The 26,773-nt window shown below is 46.7% G+C and overlaps 1 protein-coding gene across 12 annotated transcripts in view; it reads right to left on the reverse strand.

Moving 5' to 3' along the window:
- ANKRD27 (ankyrin repeat domain 27) overlaps window positions 1-26,773 on the reverse strand; it is a 54,693-nt gene continuing 27,920 nt past the window's right edge. For 10 of the 12 annotated variants that reach the window (XM_079907118.1, XM_079907122.1, XM_079907113.1 and 7 more), the window contains 18 exons: window positions 25,128-25,220; window positions 23,941-24,068; window positions 23,354-23,436; window positions 22,412-22,527; window positions 21,108-21,200; window positions 19,503-19,700; window positions 17,518-17,577; window positions 17,308-17,427; window positions 16,701-16,823; window positions 16,268-16,312; window positions 14,169-14,291; window positions 7,096-7,293; window positions 6,294-6,413; window positions 4,979-5,140; window positions 3,822-3,933; window positions 2,859-2,937; window positions 2,598-2,670; window positions 1-1,351 (listed from right to left, as the gene is read on the reverse strand). In XM_079907118.1, the coding sequence (XP_079763244.1) occupies window positions 1,118-1,351; window positions 2,598-2,670; window positions 2,859-2,937; window positions 3,822-3,933; window positions 4,979-5,140; window positions 6,294-6,413; window positions 7,096-7,293; window positions 14,169-14,291; window positions 16,268-16,312; window positions 16,701-16,823; window positions 17,308-17,427; window positions 17,518-17,577; window positions 19,503-19,700; window positions 21,108-21,200; window positions 22,412-22,527; window positions 23,354-23,436; window positions 23,941-24,068; window positions 25,128-25,220 (2,160 nt within the window). In that variant the 3' untranslated portion in view covers window positions 1-1,117. Of the gene's footprint in view, window positions 1,352-2,597; window positions 2,688-2,858; window positions 2,938-3,821; window positions 3,934-4,978; window positions 5,141-6,293; window positions 6,414-7,095; window positions 7,294-14,168; window positions 14,292-16,267; window positions 16,313-16,700; window positions 16,824-17,307; window positions 17,428-17,517; window positions 17,578-19,502; window positions 19,701-21,107; window positions 21,201-22,411; window positions 22,528-23,353; window positions 23,437-23,940; window positions 24,069-25,127; window positions 25,221-26,773 lie in introns of all 12 variants that reach the window. The other 2 variants (XM_079907115.1, XM_079907116.1) reach the window with 2 other exon arrangements.

Below are 26,773 nucleotides of genomic sequence, written 5' to 3' on the forward strand. Positions count from 1 at the left end.
CACGCTCAAGAATCATAAAGTTTACTGTTTCTTTTCCATCATTTGGCACATGTCCAAGGCACATTAGAAAATTAAAAATCATAAATTACTTTGTAGAAAAATAATCAGCCCCTCCCTTCTGTACATACGCAAGTGTTTCCAAGAACGTGCACAGAACCATTTTCCTATTACAAAGTTGTTTGAAAATGTACTCTGGACAAACCCATGTTTGCAGCTCTAGACCAATTGATAACAAAAAAATGAGTATAAGCTATAGAAATTTATAAAAAGGAATAAATGGTAATAAATTCTAATTTAAGGTAACTTTGACCTAGTTTGTGCTGTAAGTTTTGAATCTTTTGAATCAAAAGACTAAGAAAAGGTGTGCCAAGTCTACTGTCTAGTTCAGGAACCATCCATCAGGTGTGACATTTAAGGGAGGCTCTTAATGGAAAGGGATTTTCCCAGAGACACTGCTACAGGTGTATAAGTGCAGTGATCAATTATCTGTACTTAATTTTTTAGAAGAAAAATTATACCCAACTTTCCCCACATACATAGTGTAGAACATGTCATATGTGTCCTTTCAACTAAAATGAGCATCAAAATGGCATTTAGGCATCTTTGGGTTCAAGTGTTGCTTGCAAAGGGACATTTTTCAGGTCCTATCTCCTTCATTCCAATGCAACATTTCCGCCCGGCCTCCACGGTACCATGAAACCTAAATTGCTTTTCTTCAGCTTATCGCAGAGGGAGGAATTCTTTTAGCTGTGGTTTGCAAGTTTATACACATCCCAGAGGTCTAGCACCTTTCAGTAGAAGGAGGTCAGAATCTGGTGATGAAACCTCACTGTAACCAAGGAACCCTAATACATAAGAAGAAGCGTCTTAAGGATCTGGACACTACTGGAACTTTTGTCCATTCCTTTTCAAGTGTATCCATTAGCTTTGAAGAGGAAAGAGATGGTGATAGCTTTTTGTTGTTGCATTCTTTCCATCTGCCACAGAAAAGCTTTCAGGACCTTTCTGCTTTTCTCTCAAGACAAACAGTAAGTTCGTTTAGTTCTAAGCTGTACTCAGGCTTGGCATCTTCTTGTTGAGGACTCACTTCTTGGCAGTAGATAATTCCTTATTACTATTAAGATTGGGAAATGCTAGCCTCTTGGGGAGCGGTCAGGTTGCCAGCAGTCTCTGGGCCCTTGGGTACAACCGCATCATTGACTATGTGTCTACGGAGCATTCGCCTTTGTCCGGGAGCAGTTTGTCTCGGTCCAGGCCTCTCCGGCTGACCATCGTTTCCTTTGTCAGCTGTCTGAGAGCTGCTCTGGTCTGGCAGGTTATTCTGCTTCCGAGTGACTCTTTGCCTCCCTGGCTAAAGAAAAGGTATGATTCAAACAGTTCACATTTGTGCTATACTTGAAACAACCCACATAATAACAGCTCCCATAGAGTGCTTCTATGTGCCATCCAATGTGCTCAGTACTTTCCAGGCATAATTTCAACTCTTAACATCCCTGCGGTGAAAGTATGACATTTGCGCACTCCATGTATCAGACACAATGTAAACGCTTTACATGTTTTCACGTTTAATCTTTACAACTCTAACAAGTGTGTACTATTGTTATCCCCATTTTACATACAGCTGAGGAAACAGGATCAGCAAAAGTTAAGCAATCTGCCTTAAGTCCCCCAGCTATCAAGGGGAACGCTAACACTTGATTGAACCCAGGCAGATTTCAAAGTTTGCAGGTTTCCCAGCCAGCAGCAGGTCTATTAGCAAAGCCATGGAAGATTAACTATGAAATCAAAATGAGTCATCTTAACAAAAATCACTAATTCTCTAAAAGATTTAGAACTTCAGTGTATTTGTTCCAACAAGCCTATGCCACACATACCATAAATTCGATTTCTCATAAATAAGGCATATATTATATTGGCAAGCAGCAATAAGAAAAGCCGTGTTTCAACACGGTCCTACTGTATAGCACAGGGAACTATATTCAATATCTTGTAATAAACTATAGTGGAAAAAACGTGAAAAAGAATACGTAACTGAATCACTTTGCTGTACACTAGAAACTAACACAACAGTGTAAATCAGCTATATTTCAATTAAAAAAAAAGCCAAGCCAAGCCATGTGTTCAGAGAAGGGCCACCTAAAAACACCACAGAATGTAAAGCAGGAGAATTAAACAGTGCTATAGGAAGACGGCCACATACAGAGTTGTCTATACGAGCAACTTTACACCATACTTGAAGTTTTTTACCCATCTATATACAAATGTGTTTTCTTCCTTACATTAGTGATTAACACATTAGTGAATTTGCTTCCACAGGAAAATGTGACAGAGTTCATCAGGTATGCACACTGTAAACTGCAGCATCTTTCCATGCAATACAACTAGTCCCCACTTTTTCTTCACTTTCCTTTCTCAGCTCAGAAACGCATTATTAAATATAACAATAAGTGACCATGCCACTAAGGAACTCATTTTAATTGTTAGTAACTCTTATCAGTGAAGGGAATAATGAAATGAGAAATGTGTTTACCATGGATTCGTTTTGAAAAATTCAGGCTTGAAAAAGTAAGATTATAAGCCAGTGTTTAATAACTCACCTCATGCAAAGAATCTTCAGCAAAATTAGGGACACTTCTATCTCTTGCCATAATCTCCCTTGAGGTCCTTCCCCTGAAACCCAAAACAAACTAAAATAAACGTTAGGGATAGTGGTGCGAAATACTCTGGTTGGCCACGAGGCGGCAGCATTTGATGACTGCAGATTTATTTATAACCCATTAAAGCTGCATATAACCTGCTTGAGCTGTAAGTAAAGCTAAGGTCAAAAGCACAGAAATCAACTCGAATCTTATACTCACTTAAACTGACCAACTGAGTGGACAAAGTAAAACTGTCTTGTAAAAGGTTCATCTGGTAGGTCATACATTTTGGAGTTCCCTGTAGATAAAAGGATAAACATCTGAAAACTTCCAAACTAGTTTCAGAATTGTTTAAAAATTATAGCACAGATGCAAACTTTCAACCTTCTTTTTGTTAAAGTCTAACAAAATTTAGGAACTTAAGCACTGCATTTGATTACAGAAACGTATTAGTAGATACCTATTTATTACTGTGTGAACCCCCATGAAACAAAGATAAATCCTTAACACACTGATATTCCCCAGGCACAGCCAACTAGGGTGAGACAGCCTCAGGATTATCCAGATGTGTGAATGGGCTTATTCACATTACTGCATTGCAAACTACAACTGCAGTTTTTTAAAAAGTTGAACAAGGACCCCATCTAAACTGGAACAACTTTTTAAAAAGAGGAAAATACTTCAGCCCCACCCCTGTTTAGCAGCTGCTGTTCTAATGACCATCTACCTCTGTACACCTGCAGATTAACAAAGAATTCTTTAAAGGTAGCATTTACCCCAGGTGTCCAGGAAGTGCTGAGAAAAAGGCCTGGATTCAGAACATGAGACATGAAAGAAACTACCAGAGGTGGTTCCTCCTCCCTGGTTGGCGAGTAGAGGCCTGACCTTCAGGGTAATGCCCAGAGTGTCCATCTTACCTCTTTAGGGAACATCACAATCAAGCAGAAAACCAGTATCCAAACAATGGATGGAAAAGGATATTACGTACATTTCTGGATGAAATGTATGTTACAGGACGGATGAAACAGGATATAACGTGCATTTCTTTGGTGCCTATATCCCACCCCCAGTCATGATTATAATTGTTTTACATTTACAATTAAGTGAAAACCAGCAACCAACGACTCATGAACTTCCAAATAAACCCAAGTTGAGAATTACAGAAAGGATGTGAGTTCTTACATTTTTTCCTGATCTTGACAGTAACGTACTCGTTGTGGTCTGTTTCTCCAACATCATCTAACGTGGCCACACAGCTTGGTACTACCTGAAGCAATTCCATTATTTTTGAATTCTACAATGTGAAAGGAAAAAGGTAACAGTAACGTTTTGTATGCTTTCTCAGCAGGTTATTGCCTGGTTTTGATCTAAATGTCAGTGTTGGCATGGCTGGGCAGAAAAGCTAAGAAGCAGCTACAGACAAAACTTTGAGGCCATAAAGCCTAGTGGTGAAGAACAGCACTGCATTTGGGGGCTGGCTCTGCCCTCTACTAGGTGGCATTCTGGGCCCGTGTTTCACTGCTCTGTGCAACTGGGTTGACAAGAACAGGATCTATTACTGTAGAGTTATCATGAGGTTATCAAGCGCCCAGCACATAGTAAGTGCTCAATAAAAGATATTCATCATTTGAGAAAGTGCTAAATTGAAAGTATAAAATTTTTCAATTCTGTTAAGAAACACAACTGAAAATTAGAAATTAATATACTAAGCCTATAAGTAGGTTGGATTTATGGTGACTTTAATATGTCAGTGGTGTCATTTAACAGCCTAGTAGTTGTCTACCTGAGTAGGAAACTAGATAAAGATTCAACATGGAAAGAGGAACAGTAAAGAGGTCCCTCCTTTAGTCTCCTCCTATTTCCTCACCATTTCTCCATGGCGCACGTCCACGCACTGGGAGGGTAGTAAACCGCACATCATACTTCTCCTTACAGAACTCAAGGTTTGTTCGCTAACTGCACACACTCCCTCCCTCGTGCTGCTAGGACCACAGGCATATTCCCAGTGCAGGGAGGGTGAGACCAGGATGCTGTGTCAACCTGCTCTTCCCCGCGAGTACCTAACTGCTGGACTGTGTGCCAGAGGCGCCGAGGCCTGTGGTGGGTAGGGGGCACCTCTAACCAGGCCTTTGAAAACTGCCCCAGCAGGCCGCCTCTGATCAGGTGACCAAGGACCAGGGATGCAGCTACACTCGCAGACTTCCAGCACACCTACTCAGCCTGGCACGGCAAGTCAGAGGTCTGACTACTGCGCTTTCAGATCTGGTTTAAACACAGGGGATCCCCATGAGCTGTAAGGGAGCCTGGGATGCTCTCAGCAGTGAAGCGCTCCCACCTACCTGTTCAGCACAGTCTATAGCTGTGCACTGCCTCTTGTTCAAGACCTGAACTGATGCTCCATGAAGCAGAAGCAGCTCCACCACGAAGACGTGCTTTTCTATCACAGCCTCGTGCAGTGCTGTGTTGCCCTTATTGTTAGAAGCATTAATGGAGGCCCCATGCTAGAGAGAGAAACGGCACAATCAGAAGGAATGTTGAATCGATGTGGTACCTATATGGGTGTGCCCTATAACATTCTTTCAACTTTCTGTATGTCGGAAATTCTTCTTAAGATGTTAGGAGTAAAAGTAATACTGAGGAGAAAAGATTTATGTACAAAGATATTCATGGCAGCATTTATCATTATAACAGGAAAAAAAATAAGTCACCTAAATGTATTGAGCAGAAACAGTTAAAAAAAAAAAGACCATGGTACATCCATAATTATGCAACCACTAAAAACTGAGGTTTTAATAAACAATTTTCGGACTTCCCTGGTGGTCCAGTGGTTAAGAATCTGCCTGCCGATGCAGGGGACGTGGGTTTGAGCCCTGGTCCAGGAAGATTCCACATGCCGCGGAGCAACTAAGCCCGTGTGCCACAACTACTGAGCCTGCGCTCTAGAGCCCGCCAGCCACAACTACTGAGCCTGCCCTCCTAGAGCCTGTGCTCCGCAACAGGAGAGGCCACCGCAATGAGAAGCCTGCGCACCGCAATGAAGAGTAGCTCCCCCGCTCGCAGCAACTAGAGAAAGCCCGCGCACAGCAACGAAGACCCAACACAGCCAAAAATAAATAAATAAATAATAAAATTAATTAATTATAAAAATCAAATAAATAAAATAAACAGTTTTCTATGTTGTTAAAACAAGATAGAAAACAATAGTGATCTAAACTATGCACATTTTTAAGAAGTCACCAAAGTTAGTTGCCTTTGAGAAACAGGGTTATGGAAAAGTTGGGTTTCTCTCTACTTTTAAAAATTCTACAGTCAACACATATACCCTTTATCAAGAGAGGCAAAAAGGAGCAGTGACATAAAAGGACATTCAGCTCACACTGCAGGTGACAATTCAACTGACCTGGTTAAATGAGGCAAGATCCAAACCTTAGCAAAAGCGGCGTCTCAGTCCTTAACTCTGCATCCCTGATGCAGCTCGGACGCTGAGACCCCATTACTGCAAAGCTCCCCACCCCAGGGCTAGCTTAAAGCAAAAGCCAAGCGGCCTCCCTCCCCGCCCCTCCCCGGTGCGCTGCCAGAGGCCCGCCACGTGGCGGGATGCCCGTCACCAAGCCGTGTCAGCAGCTCCTGGGCTGGGGGCGAGGGGGTCCTTACCTGCAGCAACAGTGCCGCAACTTCGTGGTGGCCTCTGGAACAAGCATAAAGGAGGGGTGTGTTTCCACTTATATCCTTTTTATTGGGTTTTGCATTAGAATCTAGCAGACATTTCACCACCTAGGTCGGAGAAGAAAAGTGTTCAACTTTAATTAAAATTTGCAGGGAGAGATCATCTAACTTGCTATTCTTTTGACTTTTCTGTAAGCTTATCTAGAAGACTCTTAGATCCATGTCTGACCCTCAGGAGAAAGCAGACCAGTGAAAGGGGAGGGATTAACATTTGCTGAGGGTCTTGTGTGTGTGGAGGTGGTGTACTAGGCACGCGTGTTTTTCATTTAATCATTCCGTCTCCTCTGTGGAGAGCTGTAATTATTACTCCAGTTTCACATGTTAGAAAACTAATGCTAGGCATTACCCAAAATATGATTCCTAGCTTTAAAAACCTTACAGTGGAACTAATAAGGAAAAATGAAAAAATAGATACTGAACTGTTTGGCACAGATGACCAACACCCAAGAATCAGAGAGACAGCTCTCGGCTGGGGTCAGAATCAGAATGACAGCCTCTGTGCTGCCAGACGTGAATGCCAGTGGGAGGGGGGTTGGCTCCACCCCCAGAAGCCCCAGGGTTCTGTGTTCTGTTGCTGAGTGGTCCTACCGTGTGCATCTCAGAATCTCGGCGCCGGGAGGAAGGAAATGGGCCCATCCTCTGGGCCGGTAAGCAAACTCTTCCCTCGGCAGCACTCCTGCCAAGTGAGGTTCTAACCCTATACACGCTGCGCAAGAGCCAGGACCCATACCTGGAAGTGGCCCTTCTGGCAGGCCAGGTGGAGTGGGACGGCCTGCTTTGCGTCTCTGGCCCCCACACTGGCACCGTGCTTCACGAGGAGGAGAAGGAGGTCCGCCCGACCATGCAGGGCAGCAACGTGCAGTGGGGAGGAACCATCCTGGCTGGTCACATTCACACCAAGCCCACTGGCAGGAATCTTTGCCAGCTTCTAATAAGTGCAGAATGTGGAAACGGAAATGTTGTTAGTACTTAAGGAACCCGGCTGAAGGAACTGAAGCCATCTGTCCCTCACAGCCCCTCTGTAAAATCTGGAATCACAGCGGCATCCTGAATCGGGTTGCCCACAGGTGAATTACTACTTTAGAAAGGTATGATACATCGAAGGATTAACTTGTTTTCAAGAAAGCAAGTCCCCTACAATGATACCGTTTTATGCCATGGCAATTGAACGGGGAAGGCAAAGTCTGTTTGACAGATGGTGCTGAAACAACTGGACATCCACATATGGGAAAACTGCCCATCAACCCTTACCTCACACCAAACACAAACACTAAAATGCATCACAGACCTAAATGTAAAAGCTACAACTATTAAACTTCTTGAAGTAAACACAAAAGAAAATCTTTGCAACATTGGGATACGCAAAGATTTCTTAGATAAGACACAAAAAGCAAAAGCCATAAAAAAAGTTTGATAAACTGACTTAATAAAAATGTTTAATGTTTGCTCTTCGCATGAGGCAAGTAAGAAAATGAAAAGGCAAGTCATAGAAGGGCAGAAAAATGTTTGCAAATATGTGTATCTGACAAAGAACTTGTACCAAAAAGAACTTAAAAGCAAAACAAAACAAACTCTTACAACTCAATAAGACAATCCAACTTTAAAAAAAAAAACAGGCAAAAGGAAAAAAAAAATAGGCAAAAGATGTGAAAAGACTTCACAAAAGAAGACGGTTGAATGGTCGGTCAATGAGCATATAAGATAACATCCGTAGTTTTCAGGGAAATGCAAATCAAAATCAGGAATCACAAAACCAAAGGGTCAGAAAGCAGGTCAGTGATGGTCAGGGGATGCAACATGCAATATGGCAAACTTCAACGGGGCAGGAAAGAATATTTGGGTGATAGAGATAGTCTATATTTTTACTGTGCTGGTGGTTACACATTCGTTTGTCAAACCTCAGAAAACTGTTTGCTACTTATCTCTGAAGTTCACCTTCATTTTTATCATGGAACTTCCCTTTTATTCACAATGGTTTTAAAACCAATCATGAGGAGATAAGAACAGTCCATCAGTAATTAAGAGGGCAAACAAAACAAACCAGTAGAACTAAAAACAAACATTAAATTGTAATGTTGAATCATATATTTGATAGTGGAATTAATATGTCAATGTTTTCTGTGATTGATCAAGGATTAATACTTGGGTTATCTAGTTCACTTTTCGATGATTAAAAATGTTATCTCTTTAAAAAGCTATGCTAAATTTAAAGGGTGAATTTTACTGTATATAAACTATACTTCAAAAATCAAAAACAAGCAGATGAAGAAGTAGAAGGGAAGAACATGAGGAAATACCACTGCACACTTACCAGAATGGCTAAAGTTAAAAAGTCAAAATACCAAGTGTTCACCGGGATTTGGGGCAACTAGAATTCTCACACCCTGCTGGCGGGAATGAAAAATGCTACAATCACTGAGGAAAACTGGTCATTTCAAGATAACATATACCTCCTGCATAACCCAGCAATTATACTCCTAGGTAATTACCCAAGTAAAAATATATTTACACAAAGAACTGTACACAAATGTTCACAGTTGCTTTATTCACAAAGCCAAAAACAGGAGACTACCAAATGTCCTGATTCCAGGTGTTGCATGTAACCAACGGTTTATTCTTTATCGCTGAACAGTGCCCCGTGGCATGCCCCTGCCATACTTTGTTTGGCAGTTCACCCACTGAAGGACACGTGGGTTGTTTCCAGTTCACGGATACTGCAAATAAAGTCGCTGTGTACATTTGTTTACAGGTTTTTGTGAGAATATAAGTTTCCATTCCTCTAAGATAAATGCCCAGGAATGCAATTGCTGAATCATATGGTAATTACATGGCAATTCTATGGCTAGCTTTATAAGGAATTGACGACAAACACTGTTTTCCATAGTGGCTTTTATATTCCCACCAGCAATGGATGAGTGAACCAAGTTCCCCACATCCTCACCAGCATTTGGTGGTGTCACTTTTCACTAATTTTGATTTTAGCCATTCTGATAGGCGCATAGTGTTATCTCACTGTGGCTATAATTTGCATTTCCCTGATGGGTGGTGACCTTGAACATCCTTTCATGTGCTTATTTGCCATATCTAAATGCTCCTCAATGAAATGTCTCTTCATTCTCTTTGCCCATTTTCTTATTGGTTTGTTTTCTTTCTTTACTAGCGAGTTTTGAAAGTGCTTTATATTCTAGATTCTGGCCCTTTGTCAGACATGTGGCTTGCAGGTATTTTCTTTTTTTTTTTTTGCGGTACGCGGGCCTCCCACCGCCGTGGCCTCTCCCGCTGCGGAGCACAGGCTACGGATGCGCAGGCCCAGCGGCCATGGCTCACGGGCCCAGCTGCTCCGCGGCATGTGGGATCTTCCCAGACCAGGGCACGAACCCGTGCCCCCTGCATCGGCAGGCGGACTCTCAACCACTGTGCCACCAGGGAAGCCCAGGTATTTTCTTTTAGTCTGTAATCTGCCTGTATAGCTTCTTTGCATGGGTTTCCACAGGACAAGTTTACAATTTAAAGTCCAACTTATCCATTTGCTCTTTATGGATCATGCTTTGGGTGTCAAGTCTAAGAACTCTTTGCTTAGCCCTGGGTTCCAAAGATTTCCTCCTGTTTTTTTCTAAAAGTTTTATAATTTTACATTTTACGGTTAAGTCTGTGATCCATTTTGAGTTAATTTTTGTACAGGGTGTGAGTTTATGTTGAGGTTCATTTTTTTGCCTGAAGATGTCCACTTGCTCCAGCACTGTTTGTTGAAAAGGCCGTCCTTCCCCCACCGGCTTGTTGTCAGACCTCAGTTGACTATATATGTGTGGGTCTATTTCTGGGTTCTCTGTTCTGTCCCAGTGATCTGTGTGTCTGTCCCTCCACCAGGGCCACACTGTCTTGATTACTGTAGCTACATAGTTAGCCTTAATATTGGGTAGAGTGATCCTAATTTATTCTTCATTGCAGGATCGTTTTAGATATTTTAGGGCCTGCACCTTTCCATATAAATTTTAAAATAAGGTTGTCTATGTCTACAAAAACTTTGTTAGGATTTTGATAGGAACTGCATTAAACCTGTAGATCAGGGCTTCCCTGGTGGCGCAGTGGTTGAGAGTCTGCCTGACGATGCAGGGGACACGGGTTCATGCCCTGGTCCGGGAAGATCCCACATGCCGTGGAGCAGCTGGGCCCGTGAGCCATGGCCTCTGAGCCTGCGCGTCCGGAGCCTGTGCTCCACGACGGGAGAGGCCACAGCAGTGAGAGGCCCGCGTACCGCAAAAACAAAAACAAAAACAAAAAAATACTGTAGATCAATCTGGGGAGAAATAACATCTTTACTAGGTTGAGTCTTCATGATCTGATACACCTAAGTATTTACGCACTCTGACTTTTTTCATCATTTTGTGATTTCCAGCATACAGATCCTGTCCATGTCTTGTTAAGTGTATCCCTAAGTAGTTCATGTTTTTTTTGAGCAGTTGTAAATGGCGTTGTAAACATAGCATGTGCTCATGCATGTGCTAGCTGTCTAACTCAATGTGTATGTCCCATGCTAAGAAAATTAATGTGACTTTACAAAACAGATATAGTGGTGTTATCCTTTGTACTGCAAGATAATACTACCTTATCTAAAAAGCTTCACCATGGATGTCTCTAACCTAAGAATATTGAAATGACTTGTAGTTTTTCATTCACTTGTAGCTTTTTCAGCTACAGGGTACTGTGTACATTGGGATGTACAATTTTGTCTTCTGTCCGCATGCTGCTGGATATGTACAGTCCAAAACAGACTTCCCCAAGGTGGGCTGCTGTGAAAAACAAAGGGATTAAAAAGGCAGATGCTGTTTCAAAGGATGTGATGTGAATGAAGTAGCACAGCCCTCAGGCCCATCAGTGACTGTATGGCTGGAAGCAGTAACTGTGTCTTTGCTGTCCTTCTGGGCATTTACCCACTCTGCTCTCCCCCACCTCACAGTTCATTAATTGTAGCAAGAAACTGAATTACACACTGCAGCATCTGTTGAATTTATTGGATAAATTTATGTTCCTTGCTCTTTTAAAGCCTACTATCTTTTTCTCTTTTTGTAATTTCTCAAAGAGACACAAAAGTAAATTGCTTCATGCTGTGATTAAATTAAAACTATTCTTCTAGCCCAGTGGTGTGTTTAGAGTTTGCTCAGCGATGCAGAATAAACCGCTGATTACACACAACAACCTGGAAATGTGGCTGAGTGAACAAAGCCAATCCCCAAAGGTTCCATGCTGTATGATGACTTTCATATAACAGTTTTGAAATGACAAAATATTAGAACTGGAGAACAGATTAGTGGTTGGCAGGGGTCAGGGATGGTGGGCTGGGGTGACAGGGAGAGAGGTGGGTGTGATTATAAAAGGCAACATGAGTTATTCTCCTTGTGATGAGAGAACTGTTCTGTACCTTGAATGCGGTGGTGGACACACAAACCTACACATGTGATAAAACTAAACAGAATGCAGGACAGTAATGGAAATACAAACAAAAATAAACAAATGGGACCTATAATGAAACTTCAAAGCTTTTGCACAGCAAAGGAAACCATAAACAAGATGAAAAGACAACCCTCAGAATGGGAGAAAATATTTGCAAACGAATCAATGGACAGAGGATTAATCTCCAAAATATACAAACAGCTCATGCAGCTCAACATCAAAAAAACAAACAATCCAATCAAAAACTGGGTGTGAGGACTTCCCTGGTGGTGCAGTGGTTAAGAATCCGCCTGCCAGTGCAGGGGCCATGGGTTCCAACCCTGGTCCAGGAAGATCCCACATGCCACGGAGCAACTAAGCCCATGCGCCACGCTACTGTGCCTACATGCCACAACTACTGAAGCCCGCGCGCCTAGAGCCCGTGCTCCACCACAAGAGAAGTCACTGCAATGAGAAGCCTGCGCACCACAACAAAAGAGTAGCTTCCGCTCGCTGCAAAGAGTTTTTGAAATGACAAAAGAGAAAGTCTGCACACAGCAACGAAGACCCAACGCAGCCAAAAAAAAAAAAAAAAAAAAAGGGTGGAAGACCTAAATAGACATTTCTCCAAAGAAGACATACAGATGGCCAAGAAGCACATGAGAAGATGCTCAACATCACTAATCATTAAAGAAATGCAAATCAAAACTACAATGAGCTATCACCTCACACCAGTTAGAATGGGCCTCATCAGAAAATCTACAAACAATATATGCTGGAGAGGGTGTGGAGAAAATGGAACCCTCTTGACTGTTGGTAGGAATGTAAACTGATACAGCCACTATGGAGAACAGTATGGAGGTTCCTTAAAAAACTAAATATAGAATTACCATATGACCCAGCAATCCCACTACTGGACATATACCCTGAGAAAACCATAATTCAAAAATACACATGCAGGGCTTCCCTGGTGGCACAGTGGTTAAGAGTCCACCTGCCAATGCAGGGGACATGGGTTCGAGCCCTGGTCCAGGAAGATTCCACACACTGCAGAGCAACTAAGCCTGTGTGCCACAACTACTGAAGCCCGTGTGCCTAGAGCCCGTGCTCTGCGACAAGAGAAGCTACTGCAATGAGAAACCTGTGCACCGCAACGAAGAGTAGCCCTTGCTCACCACAACTAGAGAAAGCCCACGCACAGCAACAAAGACCCAACGCAGCCAAAAATAAATAAATTAATAAATTAATTAATTATTTAAGAAAAGGACACATGCACCCCAATGTTCACTGCAGCACTATTTACAATAGCCAGGACATGGAAACAACCTAAATGTCCATCAACAGAGGAATGGATAAAGAAGATGTGGTACATATATACAATGGAATACTACTCAGCCAGGAAAAGGAACGAAATTGGGTCATTTGTAGAGACATGGATGGACCTAGAGACTGTCATACATAGTGAAGTAAGTCAGAAAGAGAAAAACAAATATCATATATTAATGCATATTTGTGGAATCTAGAAAAATGGTAGAGATGAACCGGTTTGCAAGGCAGAAATAAAGACACAGATGTAGAGAACAAATGTATGGACACCAAGGGGGGAAAGGGGGAGTGGGATGAATTGGGAGATTGGGATTAACATATATACACTAATATGTATAAAACAGATAACTAATGAGAACCTGCTGTATAGAACAGGGAACTCTACTTCACCTTGCTGTACAGTAGAAACTAACACAACATTGTAAAATAACTATACCACAATTAAAGAAAAAAACAAAACTAGACAGAACGCATAAATAAACACACGTGCAGGCATGCGCGCGCACACACACACAAGCACAAATAAAAGCAGGGAAACCTGAGTGAGACGGATGGACTGTATCCATGGTAATATCCTGGTTGGGATATTGTACTGTGCTTTTGCAGGCTATTACCATGGGGGAAACAGGGTAAAAGGCACAGGGGTTTCTCTGTGCTTGGAGGGAGGGTCCTCCCGCAGAGGGTGCACCAACGTGAGCAAAGGCAGGGGGCAGGGGCTCTTGCCTGCATCCTCCCAAGGGACCACGGCCACATGGACGGAGACCCCCGGGCATATCTGTTCATAAGCTCCTGCCTTGTGACTCAGGGGCCCTGAGAACCACTGAAACACTAAGCCCGCGTTCATGGTCCTGTTCCCTGATCTGCCCATTCAGAAAGCAGGCAGCCGGAGCCAGATCCTGCATGAGTGTCCACTTTCCTCTACCTTGAGCTGTATCTCAGGGGACACCTACAACCAGCCACTCGGCCGTTAGCTGGCTGAGAAGCAGACAACTTTCCTAAGGGGAAAAAGAAGAATTTGCCCATCCCCCAACAGAAGAAAAGCCAAACCTTTTGAGCTGGAGCACATTTGGGGCACTGGCACAAGGGGTGACAAAATTCAAGATCCACCGCCCTGACAGCATCCTCCGCTTCATCCGGGTCCTCCTCTGTCCACTCCAACAGGTAACGCACCTGGCGCCGGGCAGTAAGGAGAAATAGGGACTTAAAACCCATCCTCAGCTTCTTTACAAGTTATGGTATCTTAGACACACACACACACACACACACACACACACACACACACACACACACTTCTCTAATCAGGACGTATTGATACATTTCCTCAACCACCAAAGTAACTTATAAATGATGGCTGCTCCCTCTTGAGGATTCCAGGGTTCACCCATGCTCAAGCCTTTCTCAATCCTTTCAGTAGTGACAGAGACAGACTGAGCTCCCATTTCTGCAGCTTGCGGCAGATTCTCTTCTTCCATCTTAAAAAGGGGCAGAGCGGTGTTGCTTCAGTGTGATGGCTTTAGAGCCCTGTCCTGGAGCATTTCGTGAGCACCTCCTCTTACGTCATCTAACTGTCCGCTTTCAACAACTGGTCCGTCTCATCCTACGGGGGAGGAGACTCACTCTGGGAGCCACTTGTTCAAGGCCACAGGATGAGGAGGTGGTGGCCAGAACCTAATCACAGGCTCTCTGATGCCACGCCAGTGTCCTTTCCACTTTAATGCCCTAGCCCACAGGTGAAAGCACCGAAAAGACCCTAACAGGTCAAATTTATGTTCCAGTAAACACAAGTTTCTAGGATATTAAACGTGAGAAAAGAAAACAACATAAATACATTTCTAGGCCTGGTTCTGAGCACTGAGGAAGTCAGCAAAAGCCTGCAAGGAGTGACAAAGGGCCCCAGGAAGACCCCGTTCAATCTCAAACATCCCCCGCTCCAGGTCCCTTCCACGTTTCCGACAACAGATGCTCCTCAGGGTGGAAACGCCAAAGCCCTCACCTGAACCGGGGCCTCACCTAACAGACTGGCTGGGATGGACCGGACCGAGGGCAGTTCCTCTTGGTGATTAGAAGGAACAAGACGGGGGTAAGGGAGCTGAGGGGCGGCAGCTTCGGGCACAGAGCAGACGCATCATGACGCAGGGATGGTCACAGTCTCTTCTCCACACTGGCTCTCGCCGCGGCTCACAGGGAGCCTGAGACACTCTTTCTTTGCTTCCCCCCGAGAACACTGGGTGCCCTGGGGCTGGTCTCTCTAGGGGAGCAACAGCCAGATCCAGACGCCTGTGTCCTCCCCCCGCCCCGAGTAACCACGCGTCAGGCTGAAGGATTACAGTGGCCTCTGGGCAGAGGCTGAGACACTGCCAACTACCTTCCGATTCTCAACACCCCGCAGGCTGTGGTGATCAGATGCCAGGAACTGCCGTCCACCACCTCAAGCTCCATCACTGGCAAAAAGCACTCTTGAAATACACATCCCTATGAAGCGCTCTTGTAAATCTGATCCACTCAGGCCTCCTAATCTGGTAAGCGCTAATTTACCCCTCCTTTTAAAATGGAAGACAGAAAAAATTCCTTTCAGGAAGCCAAAGGCAAGCCAGGGGAACTGCCCACAGGCGTCTCCAGTGATCTCATCATAGATGTTCCCTGACACCTTAGCACCATCTCGTTCGGACACTTGCTTGTGAGCCCTTGGAGCCCCAAGTCTGAGACTCAGCCTCCCAGCCAGGGATTCACACCGCCCACAACTCCTGCAGGGCCACACCAACGCCCTCTGGGCTCTGGCCTCCCCTTCGCCACCTCCACCCTTCCCCACCCGGTCTGTTCACCCTGCTCCCGGCTAGTGGACTCTGGGCCCCAGCCCGCGCTCTGTGCCCCTGGACACAGGCTGGTCTTCTTGCCAACATCGCTGCCCTCCTGGAATATGAACGTCTAAAGGGCAGAGATAGGCTCACACTGCAGCTTTATTCCACCTGCCTCGTTACTTGCGGGGGGCACGTCACACCCCATCAGCAAGTACTCGTGAAATGCACCCCTTCTGCGTGAACGTGAACAAAGAACCCTGACAGCTCCTGACCCACCTGGAGACAAGACACACGAGCACAGCTGCTTAAGCCGAGAGCAAGCTGCTGAAATTCCTTCTAAAAACTCACCATTTCTAGGTCTCCATCAGCAATGGCTCTTAAAAGCTTTTCTACCTTAATAAAAGAAAAAAGAATGTAAGGAAACTTATAATAATACAATAAGAATAGAAATAATAAAAACCTTCTGAAAACCTAGTAGCTTTCATGTGTCTCTTGATCTCATTCGGTATCTTTCAAACACATCCCCCGCACCTTCCGCATAAGGTCTATAAGATGACCTGCCATTCATGTGGCACGGTGGGACGACAGCCACCTGGGAGCACGAGCGCTTCCCAAGAGGGCAGCCACCCTTCAGAACTGCATCTATTCAGCTCTCATTATCTGCCAGCTACAGGTACCATGAGGGAGGGCACCCCCCCAGGAACGCCTCCAGGCCGCTGTTAGACTCTGGAGCATGCCTCTTGGCTTTCTTTCCTGCGGTTCTGCATCGAGCTAGGCTTACTGGGCCCTCCGAGAGCAGGTCACAGCCTGGGGGTGACAGCGAAGGAGGAGCCCGGGGCGAAGTCAGTGAGGGCTCCCCACCTGCAGGGGATGGGCACATCCACGCCATGGTCTGCTCTGTGGGCTGACAATGGACAAGGTCTAAGGTAGGTTAGACGGAAAAAAACACACAGACAAACAAAACAGGCTGAGTCAGCTTTACAAAACGCAATGTGTGAGAACATGTACACGTCTACATAAAGTCTGCAGGAAGTCAGGAACGAGACACATCAGGTTAACAGGGGTGCTGACGGAGAGGGGGATAAGGGCAGAGAATTTACTTCGTAAAATGATCTTAAAGCAGTGGACCTACAGGTGACTTTACCTGTACTTTTCTTAGAATACCCCCTTCCCATATCTCTCTCTCTCTCTCTCTCTCTCTCTCTCTCTCTCTCACACACACACACACACGTCCATCCATGAAGGGCAAGTAGGGTGAGGCTGGCCAGGCTCCCCTCGAGGGCTCTGACCTTCACCACAGCAGACACGCTGCCCCAGGGGCTCTCTAACTGGCCCCCAGAACACAGGCCGCCCCCCGCCCCTCTCTGCCCTCCGGTCTGGGGCCTCACCTCCCTGTAGAACTTTCTGGGCTCCTCTTGCCTGGAGCTCAGCGACGTGGAGGAGAAGCTGGAAGCGCAGGAGCCCTGGCTGACGGAATCCACGGGGCACTGAGGGGGCCGCGCGGGCACCTGCAGCCAGGGAGCCCGGTGAGGGGTGGGTGAGGGCCAGACAGAGGCTGGTCTCAAGTAGGGCCGGCAAGCGCAGCCCCGTTCTCTTACCTCTGAAGACTTCTGCCCCCTCTCGAAGGACGGATGGTGGGCTTCCATCATGGACAGAATCTAGGAGGCCAAAGGGGACGCGAAAAGTACTGAGATGGGTCGCCAAGTTCTCATCACTCCTATGGCCCCACTGCGCCCACCTCCTTGGAAAGCCGCGTGGCCCAGCCAGGCCCTCGGAGAGACAGGGGGGACACCAAGGCCCAGAGCAGGCGGGAACCTACTCAGGACCACGCTAATTTCAACAGCAGAAGCCAGTGCTCCCCACGAATGGGCTCAGCGGACAAGGGAAGCCCAGGCACAGAGGGGCCCCAAAGGCTGCCTCATCCAGCCTGGGCTGGTGGTCCACAGGCCTGAAGTGTGACCTTTCCACTGGCAGCCACGGGCCTTAAGTGGGACCAGCTCGGAGCTGAGCCCAGAAGGCCATCTGCTCCTTGTGTTTGCAGAACTCCCTCTGGAAAGGCCTTTGGAGAAGCTCCAGTGCAGAGGTGCCCTCAGCCCCTCATGGGCATCTCAGGCCAAGGGTGGTATCACCCAGTCCCATGGCTCTGGCTGCTGCTACAAAGCTGAGACCCCGTGAAGGCATGGGCAGCTCAGGCCCCCGGGTCAGGAGCAGGGATTTAAACCTTCAAAAACCACACTCCTGGGCTTTCCTGGTGGAACAGTGGTTGAGAGTCTGCCTGCTGATGCAGGGGACACGGGTTCGTGCCCCGGTCCGGGAAGATCCCACATGCCGCGGAGCGGCTGGGCCCGTGAGCCATGGCCGCTGAGCCTGTGCGTCCGGAGCCTGTGCTCCGCAACGGGAGAGGCCACAACAGTGAGAGGCCCGCGTATGGCAAAAAACAAAAACAAAAACAAAAAAACCCCACACTCCTACAGGTCTTATGTTGTGTTCTTATCACACACACAAAATAATACTAATAATCGATCAATAAAGAGGGCAGGGGGGACTTCTGCAGGCGATGGGTGTATTTGTGGCACAGATTGTGGTGTTGGTCTCATGGGTGTGGACTTGTCTCCAAGCTCAACAGTTGTATACACTAAATACGTACAACTTTTTGTATGTCGATCATCCCTCAGTAAAGTGGTTTAAAAACAAAAACTGTGCTACTCCTAGAAGAAGACATGAACAAACTAAAAGAACTCCCTAGAAGAGGACTGGAAATTATAAAACATCAAGAGGCAGAAAGTAGGGCCTGTGCAAAGGGAGACATTTGGAGACCTGTATTAAAACATCACCTATGGGAGCCACTAGCCGGGATGCTCTGGGCATCAGGACCTCGGATGGCTGTCACACGTGGCCCTGGGCTTCCTCTGGCTAGTTGGCCAAACACGTTTCTCTGAGGACACCCCTTCAACAGAGCTGCTGCCTGGAGGCGAGACCTCTGGAAGCTGTTCCCAGCAACAGAGCTGCTGCTGGGAAGGCCTGGCCTCTGGAAGCTCCCATCGCTCCCCACCTGCTCATGAGCAAGCAGTGCATGACATGTGGCCCCAAACTACGTGCTTCCAGAAGTTACCAGCAGGATGGGCTAGTAGTTCATTAATGAATCATTTATGAAGGAAATTACACCCAACGACGTTCGAAGTTGGCCAAATCAGAATAAAGTTTTAGGCGCTGAGGGTGAAGGAACAGGAAAACAGAGCCGATGCCTGCTGCTTCCAACACCCTGTCCCCGCTCTTCCCGGCCGGAGCCACCGTCCATTTACTCTCACTCCACTTGCCCAGAAACCAACAGCACTCAGAGGCCGGGGCAAACTCTGCTGGGAGCAGCTCTTGGCATGACACTGTGAAAATCGCCTACTAAGATGGAAAATAAGATGAATAGGTAAAACCCATGAACGACCAGGTCCCGAGTGCAGCAGAGAAGATGCGGCCAAGTTCTAGCCTTGGGGACTAATGCACGCTTTGAACAGCTCGGCCAAGACCTAAGCTGCGGATGCTGATATCGTTTAAAGTCATACTGCTGCTCCGAGATGAAAAAGGCTACCTTTGAGTTTAACGCACACTTGAGGGGCGTTTCCTTCAGCCTGTTCTGGATCTCTGTGGACGCTCCGTTCTGTAGCAACGTCTCTATGATGCTTTGGTAACCCCAGCGGGCAGCAATGTGCAGGGGAGTGTCTCCTTTCTCGTTACCAATATCTAGTCTGCAGGACTGCACGTCATAGTAGACCAGAGCCTTCACACACTGCAAACAGAATGGGAAAGGCCGCTGTGAACTCACAGGCCCGGCCTTGGGCAGATCTGTGCAGCCCGCAGCCTCGGCCCACGTCCCAATTCGATCAAGGCACCATCTGCCAAGCAAACATACAGTAACAGAACATTAGCCCTCCAGGGTTCCAGATCACCTGATCAGGACACATCGTTTTTGTTTTTGTTTTTAAAGAACCCAACTGCCAATCAATAAGAAATGGCTGAATAAATTGTCACACATCATGTGCAGAAAGGAGTCACCAGAGCAGGCCTGAGACCGCCATCCCCGGAAAGGCCTGCTTGCAAGGCTGGCCCCCTTGACCTGTGATACTCCTTGGGAGCTTGGATCTGGGGAGTGTTCTCACAGTCCCCTGACTGATGAGAGGGGCTCAGTGGGCCTAGTTTGCCCAACAGTGGTTTATGCTGAACACCTGCTGTCCTTCTGGGAGTCTGGAATGTTGAAATGTTCTAGGCAAAAGGGTGTTCACACGACCAGCCTCCAACCAAAATCTTGGGCACTGAGTCCCCAATGAGCTTCCCAGAAGGAAAACACTTTGCACGTGTTGTTAACGACCCGTTACTGGAGGAATAAGCTGTCCTGAGTGACTCCACAGGGAGATGCGCGTGGAAGCCTGCACCTAGTGTCCTCCGGACTTCATCCTTGGACGCTCCCTTTGGCTGACTTTGCTCTGTGTCCCTTTACTGCAATAAATCACAGCTGTGCATACAACCATATGCTCATCCTGTGAGCCCTCCTAGCGAACCACTGAACTGGGGAGTGGTCTTAAGGACCCTGACACAACACACGTCATAGACTATGTGTCGCGATTACAGAACGGGTTAGATCTACATTTATTGATCTATGGGATGCCCATGATTAAGTTAGGAAAATAAGCTGCATAAAATCGTGTAGGGTATGATCTCGTTTTCGCTCATCAACCACCTAACCCAGGCTCAACCCACATCTGTATAAATCTACCTGGATATTAGCATGGAGAGAAGTGAGAGAGGGTGGTTAGGAAAAGAATAACACACACACACACACACACACACACACACACACAGAGTTAAATATTAAGCAAACACGGAAATGATGAAATTCCTTGATATTTCTTTAAAAATATAAAATGTAAAAATTGAGTATGAAGAAAGGTAAGAAGCAGATGGCAGCGGAGATGAATGCACATGATTTCATTTCAGGAAAAGACAATTATGTTTTAGATTTCTGTTATTTCAATACAGCATCTGTAATGTGTTTTTAAATTTTTTAATTAAAAAAATTATATGCCAAATGTTCCAATAACTGTCAACATAAAATACGACATTCAACCGACTGGAAATTCACTTTTCTCTGTGAGAAAGGGTAAACACGGCCGCCCTCGGCGCAGCAAGGACCACTTACGTCTTCGTGGCCGTAGGTGCAGGCCAGGTGCAGAGGGGTGTTGCCGTTGTTGTCTTGCACTTCGGCGCTGGCTTTGTAGTGCAGCAGCAGCAGCTTCCAAAGGAGAGGGGAGAGCAGTGAGCACCAGCAAGCCCGGCAGTGCAGGCGCGTGCTTCCTCAGGAGCACGGCCTAGAGCCTCACAGCGGGAAGTCGCTGGTCTCCATTTTCAACCTTATCTACTTACACTACAATTAAAATTATATCAACCCTACAATGGAAAATAATCTGAAAAGGAATATATATTATATATAGAGAGAGAAACACCTTTTATATATATATATATACACACACACATATATACCTCAATCACTTTGCTATACACCTGAAACTAACACACTGTAAATCAACTATACTTTTAAACAAAAAAAATTTTTTTTTTTTTTCGGTACGCGGGCCTCTCACTGCTGTGGCCTCTCCCGTCGTGGAGCACAGGCTCCGGATGCGCAGGCTCAGGGCCATGGCTCACGGGCCTAGCCGCTCCACGGCATGTGGGCTCCTCCCAGACCGGGGCACGAACCCGTGTCCCCTGCATTCGCAGGCGGACTCTCAACCACTGCGCCACCAGGGAAGCCCCCAAAATTATTTTTAATTTTAAAAAACCAAAGCAAAAAATATTATCATCACTCTCATCCTTCCTGATAAAAAGTTTAGAGATTACTAAAAAAAAAAAAAAAAAAAAGAGTGGATATATGTTTATGTATAACTGATTCACTTTGCTGAACACGTGAAACTAACACAACATTGTAAATCAACTCTACTCCAATAAAAGTTAAAAATAGAAAAACAGAAAGAAAGAAAAACAACCCCCATCAATCACTAGCAGTAACTGAGGCACTTTATGTACCAAACAACTTAAGCTGAAATTGAAACGTCACTGATCGGCAAAATAATTTTGTCTTTCTAGTTTCTGGCCCGTCTTCTCATCAGTAGATGTTAAGTCTACGGGAAAGTCCATCTTGGGGCCCTATTTAAAATATTTCTAGAATCTTGGGGGTGGGTGAAGGAAAATCCTATCTCATTATTAAAAAGTATGATACAAAAAAAAAAGTTTAGAGATTAAAAAAATCTACAGCCCCACCCTTCCTCCCCCGTATTACCGTGACATTTCAAACCTACACCTAATAGCTTTTGCCCAGCAGACCCTCCGTGAGGTGCCTGAGACCCCAGCCCTCCCTGCGGCCCGACCGAGCCAGTGTGGAACACAGGAGGGGCCAGCCCTGCAAAGCCGCGTGCAGAGCCAGCCCGTCCGAGCCCAGATGCTCACCGTCACGCTCTGACAGCCCTTCTGACACGCAAGATGCAGCGGGGTGGAGCCATGGTAGTCTGTAGCGTTCACCACCGCGCCCTTGGAAACCAGAAAGTCGATGAGGGATGCCTGCCCTACAGAACAGAAGGGAAGAGAGCGGGCTTTCCAAACCCTGCAAGCGAAGCCATGGCATTACTTCACCCTCTCATCCCCTGGCACGAGACACGCCGGGAGGCATTTTTCTGCTTGGGGGGAACCAGTGCTAACGTGAAGTCAGACTCTGCAGATTCCAAACACTCTGGGGTAGCCCCTGGAGGGGACTCGGCTGCAGTCCAGCCCCCAGCCACAGAAGGTAGGAGAAAAGAGCCTTAGACGTCCACAGAAGAGTCCATGGTGCATCAATCTACAGGATGGAATACTGTGCAACCAGTAAAAAAACTCTGACATGGAGAAATGTTCTTACGTGTCGCCGAGTGAAAAAAGCACCGTACAGAAAAGTATGATCCCCACAGCATCATCTATCTTATACACACACACTCACAAGCATGCTGACATTTCAGACAGTCATGAATCAAAATGATCTCTGGGAGACAGGATGGCGGGTGATACTACAGATGCTTGTGTTTGTGTTTTCTACCTTGAAAGTGCACATTTTTTTTTGCATGTGCACTTTAAAAGACAGTATAGCACAGAGAACTGTATTCAATATCCTATGATGAACCATACTGGAAAAGAATGTTTAAAAAAAAAGAATAAAAAAAAATTAAAGACAGTAAAGTTATATTTTTTAAAGGAGGAATATAAGAACCCCAGTTCTGAGGCCATTCTCATAGTTCAGATTCAAGCCTTCCCTGGCTGGACCACCAGCCCAGGGGCAGTACCAAGCATCCACACGGTAAGACCCAGCAGCCACCCACTCTCTGCAGGGCCACCCTCGGCCCCATCCCTTTGCCCACGTACCGCAGAGGGCAGCCACATGGAGCGGTGTATGACCCCTGTCGTCTCTGGAGAATGGAGTGACAATGGAGGGGTCATTCAGCCTCCTAAAAGAGAAAGAGGATACAGAGAAATACACCAGGGTCCTGGGACAAGAAGACAGATCTCCAGGTATGATCCAAGCTGGGTCTCCTCTACCGTGTCCCAGAGAGCAGAGGCCCCGACTTCCGCAGGGCCGCTCTCCCCACCCACCCCTCCAGGCCTTGACAACCAGCAAGAGAGCCCAATAAGGATAAGGGGAAACCAGAAAGGTTACAGGCAGGAGCCGACAGTCCTCCCATCCTAAAATCCACTTTCCGAGCCTGGGGCACGCCCTCTGCCCACCTGCCCTGGTAAAGCAGCCGAGCAGGGTGCCAGGTATGTTTACAATCTTTATTCCACCTGATTCTCCAAAGGGACAGACGTTACTCTCTCCACTTCACAGCAGAGGAAGCAGAGTGCAGCGAGGATAAGTTCCTTATTCCAAATCTCACAGCAAACCAGTGGGTAAGTTCCCCCCAGGCCCCGAGTCTCCCCCTTCCTGGCGCTGAGCCCACATAGGACCCTCGTACCCTGAGACGAGTTTCTCACAGTCATCACAGAAGCACAGAGGGTGACACATCTTTTGGACGGCATCTTTATCTCGGTCTTCCTGGCTCAGAAGTCTTTCCACTTCTTTCTGGTTACCTGATGCGATGTGCTAAAACGTGACATCAGAAGCACTATTGATGTGAAGGAACTATTCGCTCTCTAAGGTGTGAATTTTCTGAGCATCCTTACTGAAACACACATCTACGTATGGATGGATGAAACAATTTGCTCTCTGGGACTTGTTTCAAAATAATTTGGGTGGACGGGGAAAAGTGGGGCAGGGGACAGAAATGAAACAGGATTGGGAGATGGCTACACGGGAGTTCCTTAATTGCACTACTCTCTTTTATTTTTATAAATGTTAGGGTTTTTCCAAAACTAAAGAAACAACGACATGACAAAATTCCCAGAGCCGCAGGAGTAGGGGGGCAGTACATCCTGAGCCTTGGTGTAGACTTCGACCCCCATTAAAGGGTCAAATCGTCTAGGAATCCAGTAGAGCCTTGGTTTGCAGGACAGCTGTAATTATCGCAAGACCCCATCAACAAGCGAACCTGCAGGGCTCACCCCTGTGAGGCCTGGATGTATTCCCCACAGCGAGTGAGATGTTCTGAGGGGTGCATAGCTCTGGGTCCTCCGTGGAACCCACCCTGGCCCCGGGTGGCCCTCTGACGGCTGCCTCGTAGGGAACCGCGCCAGCCTCCCAGCGGTAGATCAGATCTGAGGAAGGAGCCGCCTGCCTCTGCCTGAGGATCTGACCACCACCAGGTGCCTTGCTCCCAGCCCAGCACACTCACACGAACATCTGTAACTGGGGCTCCCGGAGCCAAGCAGAGGCGTCAGTTCTGGCAGAGCTGCCAGTGAGGTGCCACTGAGCTGACTGGGAAGGACCAGCCATGTTTCGCCAGATGGGGAGAGGAGGACAGCCGGGCAGAGGGTTCCACACGCAGGGCCCGGTGCCCTCGCTATGCTGCCCAGTGGGGCTACAGCGCAGCTCACGTCGGGGGAGACGGGCAGCCGAGCTGATCCAGCATCCGTATCGCTCCCTCGAGCACAAAATGAACTCCTGCACTGAACTACGCAGACCACCCTGATGGATTCTACAGAGGTGTAGGAGGATGGAGAGCCCCTCACATATCTGTGCCCGCAGGACCTCTGCGTGTCTTACCTGAAACAAGCAGTCAATGGGAGTTGAGGTCAGCTGAGACAGCAAGCTCATTCTCTGCTTAAGGAACAGTCTGTCGCCAAACCCCTCGGACTCCTGCAAGAAAAGCCGACAACCCGTTTTATCGCACGTCGTGAGCTGTCAGTGCAGATCCTTGAAAACAGAGGACCCAGGAACGCTCCCTGCTGTTTCCCACAAAACAGGACCAGCAGTGCCTCTCCCCGCCCCCAGGGAGCCGCACAACAGACCCTCATCAGGCTGGGAGAGGGGCTCCCTGTCTGCCTCTCCAGGAAGTGGGGCTCTGATGACAGCTTCCCGGCAGGAATCTGGGAGGGGGCAGCACGATGGCTCCGTGTGTGTGTGTGTGTGTGTGTGTGTGTGCGTGTGTGTGCGTGTGTGTGCGCGCGTGTGTGTGTGTGTGTGTGTGGAATGTGGCATCTCTAAGTGTGAAATGTGGCATGCACACAGCACCATCCCCCATGTGGAAACCTGGATTGTCCCGGCCTCCCCCGCCTCTCAAAACATCTGTCCTAATGCCTGCAGAGCCCTGTCCGCTGCATGTCACCTGGATCCACAGACAGGGGAACCATGTGACAGGCTGGTCTACCCTTCCCAGTGTGAACCAGCAAGAGAGAGAAGGGTCCTGCTTTTTGAACATACTTAATAAAACATCAGACAACACGGCCACTGGCCCAAAGTCCAATAAAGTATGGGGTCCACCCCAAGAATAAACTCAGGTCTTCACAGTGCAGGTAATTTTTACCTGGATATAGAAATCTAAAAATGTATCGTTTCTCTATGAAATCATTTCTAGTGAGACACTTCAATGCTCACTTGAGCACCTGTGACTAAATTGGTAACAAATTAACTTCCTCGAAAAGAATCTTGGGGGGAGACAGATGGAATTGTTTCCAGCCAGCTGCTGCCAGAAGAACTCACCAAACCCTGAGAAAATTATGGGAACGTTTCTCTCTGTGGCCCCCTAGGTTCTGCCGAAGAGGTCCAGTTAAAGACAGAGGTGGCAGCATTTCTGGGGCCCACTGCCAAGCAGGGCGCCTCATGCCAGCCGCCCTCATGGGGTTGTCTTGGCAGACAAACACCAACCCTCAGACGTACAGCTACCTTTGCTCCCCGTCGGCAGATGCTGTGTAAGGCTCGATCAACCTGTTTTATTCAGGGATTTACAGCTGAGCTGCAAATCAGAGAAACATCAAAGACCTTATTGTTCAGGTAAATTTGGGGCTCCTTCCTCCACTTAGGTGACTGTTTGAAGGGCACTGATGAAAACAGGCAGGTCTTCCAGGACTGACTGGTCAGGGAAGAATGAGCAACCAGAAGAGACAGCATATCAGCTAAGACCAATTCGGGAAGAGGTAAATACTATTTATTGGAAGCCCAGTAATGTGAAAAAGACCTGCAAAGCTGGCGCAGAGAAGGGTGGAGATCCTTTCAAGGTTCTCCTCCATTTTTTTCTGTCCACAAAGGTAAATCTAGAGTCATCCCAGTAATGGTTATTTTCAAAAAAGCTCAAGTCTTCATTAATGAACATGCTTAAAGAATGTTTACGGTCATCTCAAGTATGATTATGTCTTGGGGAGAAAATTTCTGTGAAACTACATTACAGTATATAAAGAGTCAACAGTAAAACA

Source organism: Stenella coeruleoalba (genome assembly GCF_951394435.1).
Source record: "Stenella coeruleoalba genome assembly, chromosome: 20".
Lineage (NCBI taxonomy): Eukaryota > Metazoa > Chordata > Mammalia > Artiodactyla > Delphinidae > Stenella > Stenella coeruleoalba.